Source organism: Mastomys coucha, unplaced genomic scaffold, assembly GCF_008632895.1.
Source record: "Mastomys coucha isolate ucsf_1 unplaced genomic scaffold, UCSF_Mcou_1 pScaffold5, whole genome shotgun sequence".
NCBI lineage: Eukaryota > Metazoa > Chordata > Mammalia > Rodentia > Muridae > Mastomys > Mastomys coucha.
In genome coordinates, this window is record NW_022196911.1 from 53,436,734 (window position 1) to 53,445,474 (window position 8,741).

Consider the following 8,741-nt stretch of genomic DNA (forward strand, 5'->3'; position numbering starts at 1 on the left):
CCCCCCCTCTGTTTGAGACAGAATTCTCTGTGTAGCCCTGGCTGTCCTGGAACTTGATTTGTAGACTAGGGTGGCCTAGGACTCAGAGATCTGTCTGCCTGCTTCTGCCTCCCTGCTTCTGGCATTAAATGTGTGTGTGTCAGTGTGCTCAGCAGGAAATCTCTTACATTGCAAGGATTTATATCAGTTTTATTGGTCCTTAATATGTATTCCTGGCTCTTGGAATTGTGGGTTTACCAAAAGAATGTCAGAACAGTTTACTGTCATGGAATGTGCACAGTCTAGTTGGTAAACCAGAGAGAGGGTTGTGTAAGAGACAGCAAGGAACTGGGTATGAGGAAGACTGATCATTGTGGAGGAGATGGCTGGCTAGGACAAGCTTAGTTATCTATAGTGTTGCAGGGTACTGTCTAAATGGACTGTATGGAAAAGTTTCTTGGGCTGATAATGGCTAATATGTGCTGTATGTGTGGTATTTTAGGTAGGTTGCATCTCTGAGATTCTGTTACTAGGAAAGTGATTTAGCTCCTTCTAGGTAGCTAGAACATCCTAGAGCTTGAATTCTTGGGCATCTCTTTCAATAAACTACTGGGTAATGCCAATGAATTACAAAGAAAGTAAATCTTGTCCTGGTGTGCGTGTGCGTGTGCGTGCGTGCGTGCGTGCGTGTGTGTGTGTGTGTGTGTGTGTGTGTGTGTGTGTGTACTGAGGCTCCTTGGGTTGTATGTGAGCTTATAATGGAGTATTGGTGAGCTATTCTTTTCTGGCATGAGTCAGTAACTTATTTCTGCTGTGCTTCAAGATGCTGCATTGAAAACAACTCAGCTTCTCTCATTCATTCTGAGGATTTGTCCTCCACTGAGAGAATGCATTTGCGTTAAAAAAAAAAAAAGAAGTCTTGGGATCGATATTCAAGCCACTTAAGATCCATGATTTGTGATTTTTTGAAAAAGGTAACTTCTTTGAGCTTCTGTTTGTCAGTAAAGTGAGGGACTTGGTTTGTCCGACATGCAGAGTTCCCATTCACTGTGCACACGGGTCTAGAAGTTCATGGGTAGTGAGTTAAGACGGAGTTCTCTGTTCCTCGAGGAGAGAAGGGCATATAACACACTTCTTACACCTCCCTGAAACATCCCTTGTTCTGTGCTGGAAATACCTTCTTTCCTGCTATCTTTCATCAACCTCTTATTCTGTGTATTCTTCCATAATCATGTGGGCAAAGGCAGTAGACTGAAGGGGCACACTTGTGGCTATGTAAATACAGTCATTTGAGAGAAAAAATGCAGTTGCGTACTGTAGTGATGGTCTAGATGGGACATTGCTGCCATTATAGTTCTGTCAATGAGCTCTGGGAGTGTTGGAATGTCTCGGGAATGCATAAGGTCTACTTTGTCTCCAGTGAGCTTGTAATGTGATGGGGATTAGGGGAGCGGTGAGACCTCATTTCTCTTGCCAAGCTGTATAGCATTTATTGTAGTGTTGTAGGTGGTATGGGGAGGGAAGGCCTTACATTCTTCTCCTTTGATGACACAGGCCTGAGTAGGTTGTTTCTCCAGCCTCACCAGGGATTTAGAGTTTGCCATTTGGAAAAAGCAGCCTGATGTGAGGAATACCCCAGTTTTCAGGAGGAAATCACAGCATTTGCCCTGTGTATTGTCCTTTTGGGTGCTGAGGAGGTGAGTTAGTATGTGCTTGAAGTTCACTTTAGTTGGTAGTGGTCTGCATCACATGCCTTGAAAATGTGCTTCAGCTCCTTCCGGTAGTGTCTTGTTTTTCTAGATCAACATATTTAATGTGTCTCCATTAACAGATCCATCAGTATCCATAAAAAACTTTTAAAGCACATTTTCACTTCGATGAATAGGAAAAGACTGAAATGAAAGCACAGCCAGGGCTGGGTCCACTAGGCAAGGGGTAGCTAAGAGGTCAGGTTCTGACCTGTTTTAGAGTGTTTCGAATTTCTCAGAAATGATTATCCTCAGGGTGAGGCTCTCTGATGTGGGACTTGGTTTCCATGGCTGACAGGCAGGTAGTTCATGTTGTCATCTGGTGAGATCTCTCTGGAAGTAGAAGGGAGACTAGGCCATTCCTGCCTGCAGGATATGCTCATTTACCCCTTCAGAAAAGGCTGTGTCTCCATCAGGGTCTCATTGGATCATTAGAATTCCTCATGTCTTTTGGAAATAGGGTCTTAGTGGATAGAAGTGGGGGGTGTTGGTCAAAGGGTTTGGTGGTGCCAGGATGGGCCTGGCCTCTCTGGTTTTCTCTGTACCCCTCCCCCCTTTTCTTTTTGGTGAGACAGTGTTTCATGTAGTCTAGGGTGGTCTTGAACTCACTGTATAGCTCATGCTGTCTTTGAACTCCTGATCCCTTTGTCTCTGCATCCTGAGTCTGAAATTATAGGTCTGTGCCAACATGATACCTGGACATACTAGTTTAATTCCCAATTCTTCAGGGTGACGTTGCAACCTCAGAGTTCTCATGTTCAAGTGTTGGCGTAACTAAAACAACCGTCATCACCCTGGCCCTGTTGACTCATCATCTGCTTGAGCCTTTCGATGCTTTGTTGAAGAGGACCAGGAGCACCCAAGAGTGGAACAGAAACATTTGTAGTCAAGCACCCATGCTTTGACTCAGTGGCCTGGCATTCTGGGAATGTATCCAGAGTGCCCCAAGAAGGTCATCCTCCTGCTGGCTGCTGGCTTTCAGACAGATGATGCATGCTGACTCAGACTCTGTCCTTCCTGAATCCCATTTTCGCTGAGTGCCAGGAGTTCCTAGTGGAACAGGCCAAATGGAATGTGTTGCTGACTCTTCCACAGCAGCACTCTGGGTGCTCAGTGGCTTCCCGCTGTGCCCTGCCATGGTTCTTCAGCTTGGTGCTGCCTCCTGCTTACCTTGTTCATTAGTCCATGGGGGCTTCTCTTTGTCCTGTTAGAACTTTGTGAGCACTAGGCTGATCTATCATGCTTTTTGGTTTATTTATTCAGGCTGACCTTGAATTTAACATCTCTCTGCCTCTGCTTTCCAAATGTTGGGGTTAGCCAGGCGATGGTGGCGCACGCCTTTAATCCCAGCACTTGGGAGGCAGAGGCAGGCAGATTTCTGAGTTCGAGGCCAGCCTTGAACTACAGAGTCTATAGAGTGAGTTCCAAGGCAGCCAGAGCTACACAGAGAAACCCTGTCTCGAAAAAACAAAACAAAACAAAACAAAACAAATGTTGGGGTTACAGGTGGGTACCACTGTAATTGGCAGCAGGGATTTTTTTTTTCTTTTTAATTATAAGGGGTGCTAGTTCCTATATTTAACTTAGAAACCAAACCAGAACAAACAAAACAAAACAAAACAAAAACAACCAACATAGGGTTTTACTCTATATCCCTGGCTGGCTTGGAACTTGCTGTATAGATCAGGATGGTCTTGAGCTCATAGAGACCTGTCTGCCTTTGCGCTGGGATTAAAAGTGTGAACCACCATGCCCTGTCCTATTTTTACTTTTTAAATGTTAGGTTGATAGCTGAGTGTGGTGGTGCACAGTTTTGATTTTTTTGTTTGTTTTTGTATTTTTGTTTTGTTGTTTTGTTTGTTTTGAGACAGGGTTTCTCTTGTATAGCCCTGGCTGTCCTGGAATTCAATCTGTAGACCAGGCTAGCTTCGAACTCCTAGAGATCTGCCTATCTTTGTCTCTCAAGTTCTGGGATTAAAGGTATGCATGCACCATCCACACCTTTTTAAATCTCAGCTCTAGGGATACTAAGTTAGTAGGCTTAAAGAGTTTTAACAAATGGCCTTTGGAAAATGGACCATTCTATGTGACTTCACAACATTGTTCTATGAATGGCTCTAGCAAAGAGAATCACCCAGGTTCATGCTCTTCTGAGATAGGCTGTGTCCGAGGTTCATGTCCTTGTTCCTAGTCTTACTGGAAGGGCCAAGTAAGGTGAATGGGAGCCAACATCAAATCGATGCAGATGGGATAAGATGGTGGTATTGTTATCTAATAATGTCTGTTGTGGGTAAGTAGCAGGCAGACTGTGGGCTGGTGAAGGCAGAGTCTGGAGTTGAACACTTGCTTTGTGCAACTTGTCACTAAGTAACTGGAATTTCCAGGTACAGGGCCCTTGGCACAGCCTAGACTCTTAAGGAGTATCCTCAGATCATCAGAATCTGGGATTGGATGTGTTTTCTTAGGCAAATGAGAATGATTTGTGACCAGCCCCCTTTCCAGCTCCATGCCACATACTGAAAGATGTAGGGTCATTCTATGCTTTTCTTTCAGGACCAGACATCAGTGAGTCATTAAACTAGCATGTCCAGTGATTTTCCCTGACATTCCTCCTTGCCAGGACAACATTGCACTGGGGGCTTCTGAGATGATGTGGTAGTTAAGAGCATATACTGCTCTTACAGGGACCTGAGTTAAGTTCCCAGCACCCATGTTGGGCAGCCCATAATCACTTGTAACCCCAGGTCCAGGGGGATTTGATGCGTCTGGCCTGTGCAAGCACCTGCACTCACATGCATACTTCCTCTCGAATACTCATAGTTTAAAAAATAAATAGATAAGAAAAATTGTACTGTATTGGATGGGATCTGGGCTTCTGTTGTTGTCCAAGAAGTCAAAATCCCTCTTGTACCTTTACCTGGTCCTTATCTTGATCATCTATTTGCCAAGCCCTGGTGTTTCTGTGTCCTGCATTTCCTTGAACTCTTCCCTTTCTTCTCTCACCTGGAACACAATAAACAGTTTTTACTTTGTCTTACTGTCTCTGCTGGAATACCTGCCCTTCTCTGCCTTCTTGCTAGGAAAATGTACTCTAGGCATCTTGCTCCAGCCTTCTGCCCAGGCTGGTGGCCCTGGTGCCTACAGGTACTGTGCCCATCTTCACACAGATTGGCTCCTGCTGAGAGGCTGTGGCTCACAGATGTGAGTCACCACCTCTGTGCTGTGTTCTACATTCCTTTTTAAGATTTTTTTTTTTAAATCCAGGCAGTGGTGGTACATGCCTTTAATCCTAGCACTTGGGAGGCAGAGGCAGGCGGATTTCTTGAGTTCGAGGGCAGCCTGGTCTATAGAGTGAGTTCCAAGATAGCCAGGGCTATATACAGAGAAACCCTGTCTCCAAAAACAAAAACAAAACAAAACAAAAAACAAACAAACAAAAAAGGAAGAGAACATATTCTTAAAGAAAAGTTTTAAAAAATTGAATATGTGTTTCACCTGTATATGTGTATGTAGATTATGTTTGTGCAATGCCTTTGGAGGCTGGAAGAGGACATTGGATTCCCTGGAAATGGAGTTACAGATGGCTGTGAACTACCATGTGGGTGCAGGGAACTAAACCTGGGTCTTCTGCAAGAACAACAAATAGTCTTAACCTCTGAGCCATCTCTCCAGCCCCTGTGTTCCACATTGTTCTCAAAGTACTGACCAAGAAGTACTAGTGAGCATGTGCTGAGTGAGCAGCCCTCCTGGCCTAGGGAGGAGAGTCCTTCATCTCCTAGGACTCTTCCCACACTGAGAGGAAGCCATGTGTTCTAGTGGAGAGTAAGGCTCACCGCTACCCTGCCCTTTGTACTGCTGTGTTCCTGGAGCTGGAGTTTCCTCATTCCCGCAGTGGGGTTTGAGTACTCAGTTAAGTGGAATCACGAAGATTACGTGAGACTGTCCCGGGGCCTAGACAGGGTACCACTGGAACAGTCCCTCCCGCCCTTTTCCAAGTGACTCACTCGTTCCCCAGTCTGCTGGGAATTTCTGGTTTCCCTCCCTGCCCAATGTAGTTGACTTGAGGTTGCTTCCTTCTGTTCTAACTCACACGCTTCTTTGGCAGGAGGAGCTGGAGCATCTGAACCAGGCTAGTGAGGAAATCAACCAGGTGGAGCTACAGCTAGATGTGAGTGTCTCTGTCCTAACAGCCGTGGGTGGGTCTCTGGAGATTTCTCTTTCGTGTTTTCCTATATTGAGACAGTAGTAGAGGAAGGGGTGTGTCGAAGAAATGATGGTCTATGACCTGTATGCTTGCTTTCCACATTCCTTACCAGGAGGCCAGGACCACCTATCGGAGGATCCTGCAGGAGTCAGCAAGGAAGCTTAACACACAGGGCTCTCACTTGGGGAGCTGCATTGAGAAGGCCCGGCCCTACTATGAGGCTCGACGACTGGCTAAGGAGGTATGCCTGTGTTCTTGTTTTATTTCTGTTGCTGCAACAAATACCAAGCCCAGAAGTACCTTAGGGGAAGGAAAAGGTCTATGTGACTTACACTTCCAGGTCAGTCCATCATTGATAGAAGTCACTGCAGGAACTCAAGTAAGAACTTGGAGGCAGAACCATGGAGAAAGCGTGCTTGCTTGCTCACTTTAAGGCATATATACTCAGCTAGCTTTCCTGTAGAGACCAGAACTAACTGCCCAGGGAATGGTGCCACCCATAGTGGGCTGGTTCCCTTTACATCAGTTAAACAATCAAGACAATCCCCCATAAACATCCCCACAGGCCAGTCAGATTGGACAGTCCCTCAGCTGAGATTCCCTTTTCAGTGTCTCTAGGCTGTGTCAAGTTGACAGAACTGAGTAGGGCAGTTTGACCTTTAATTAGGAAGGGAGGCGGGGTCTCTGTCTTCAATCTCTGTATGGAATGGGGAATTAAACACCATACTTAAGGGCATGACCATGCTCTGAACAGAACTGTGAGTTGAGGAGGTTCTTAAAGTTATACGGGATGTGTTCATTGGGCCAGCGAGATGGCTCAGTGGATAAAGGCACCTCCTGCCTGACGACCCCAGTTCACTGGGATCCACATGGTGAAAGGAGAGAACTGACCCCTGACCTCCACATGCTTGGTGTGGCATTTATGCTGAGGCACATACATACATACATACATACATACACACACACACATGCACACAATAAATACATACGTGTAAGAAAATGGTCTCATGGTCAGGAAATGACAGGGTGGAGGCATTGGGTCCTGTTTAGAAATTTTGTTCAGTCCCGCTGATAGTTATGATCTTACTTCCTTCTTTTCCTCTTGGTTCTTCTCTCCTGTCTTTCCTTAGGCTGGAATCAAACCCAGGGTCTTGGGAACAGCAGATGAGAACTGTGAAATTAGTACCACCCACAGGCCTCACTTGCTGGTGTGTTTAAAGAGTTAGGATTCAGGCAGTACCTAGTGTTCCCTTCCTCCCTCCCTCCTTCCCTCCCTCCCTCCCTCCCTCCCTCCCTCCCTCCCTCCCTCCTTCCCTATCACCCTTCCCCCTCTCTCTGAGACATGGTCTTTCTATATAGCTCTAGCTGTGGTAGAGCTCTCTATGTAGACCAGGCTACCCTCAAACTCAGAGAGATCTGACTGCCTCTGCTTCCTTTGTGCTGGGATTAAAGGCTGTGCCACCATGTACTGGCTCAATAATCCTCTGTTTTGATTTTTTTTTGTCATTTAATTGCATGAATATTTACTATTATTACTAGGAATAGGTCTTTGTCTATCACAAAATATGTGACCCATATGGTTTTTACACTGTATTATCAACTTAGGTATATATTATCACCACATTATTACTTGAAATGTAAGCCTCATTCAGTCTAGCCATTTACACTCATATTTTGCATATGAGAGATACTGCTTAGTAAAGTGGTTTTCTTTTTTCAGATTTTACATTTTGGATCAATTAAATTTGATGACAAGCTTGTAATTATATATAAATTAAGCAATATGTAGAAGTTACAGCAGAGAGGGGAGAGCAGCTGTTCCTCTCCCAGCAGCCCATCCCTTCCTATCTATCCCTTAGCTTCCAGATATTTCTTGAGTTTGCATATGTGAGAGAGTTAGCTCTAAGTAATGTAAATTGATAATTAGCATTCATTTGAAAGTAAACACATGAACATTCTTTGCTCAGGAATTTTAAAATTCTTCTCCAATTTATATATTTAATTGATACTGCCAAATTTGGTAGAGTTGTTTTTGTTTGTTTGTTTGTTTTCAATAATACTGTTTATAAATCTCTTCTCCATCAACCTATAACAAAAACTTTGACTTGGTAATTTATGTGTCACTTTGTCAAATGTGCAATCTATTTCTGTTTTTAGAGAAGTGTAGGAGGTCGATGAGGTTGTATGAGAAATCTGATTTCTTAAAACACATACGTACATGCAGAGCTTGAAGATCTGGGAGTCCTTGAACTGATTCTTGATTCACACGGCTGTTTAATGCTGTGCATGCCCAGCGTATGTTCACACCAGCTCTAGAAACCAGTGTGTTAGTTGCCAAGAGTCTGTTTCTTTGGATGCTATCAGCTAAAAATGCATTCTTTCCTTGCTACAGTCTCTATATTTTGCTTTTTTGTTTTAAAATCACTTTGTTATGAATTCTATAAAAATAGGGTCATGTAATATATGCTGTCTTTGTTCCTTCGTCTTACTTGTGTGACTAACTGTATTATGACATAACACCAAAGCTCTAGACAGCCACCTTCTGGTACTGGAGTGCTTCCTGGGGCTGGGGAACCGGCTCAGCCCTTAACTGCTTTGCCACTGAACCACACCCCTAGCCCTGTGTCATACTTTAAAAGCCCGAGGACTATTTTCTTTTCTCTCTCTCTCTCTCCCTCCCTCTCTCTCTCCCTCTCTCTCCCTCTCTCCCTTTCTCTCCCTCTCTCTTTCCCTCTCTCCCTTTCTCTCCCTCTCTCCCTCCCTCTCTCCCTCCCTCTCCCTCTCTTTCTCTCTCTCTCCCTCCCTCTCCC

The 8,741-nt window shown here is 44.7% G+C and overlaps 1 protein-coding gene across 2 annotated transcripts in view; it reads left to right on the top strand.

Annotated features, from left to right (window-relative positions):
• Sh3bp5l (SH3 binding domain protein 5 like) overlaps positions 1 to 8,741 on the top strand; it is a 15,389-nt gene that overhangs the window by 1,824 nt on the left and 4,824 nt on the right. For both annotated transcript variants that reach the window (XM_031354218.1, XM_031354217.1), the window contains exons 3-4: positions 5,833 to 5,895; positions 6,044 to 6,172. In XM_031354218.1, the coding sequence (XP_031210078.1) occupies positions 5,833 to 5,895; positions 6,044 to 6,172 (192 nt within the window). The remainder of the gene's footprint in view (positions 1 to 5,832; positions 5,896 to 6,043; positions 6,173 to 8,741) is intronic.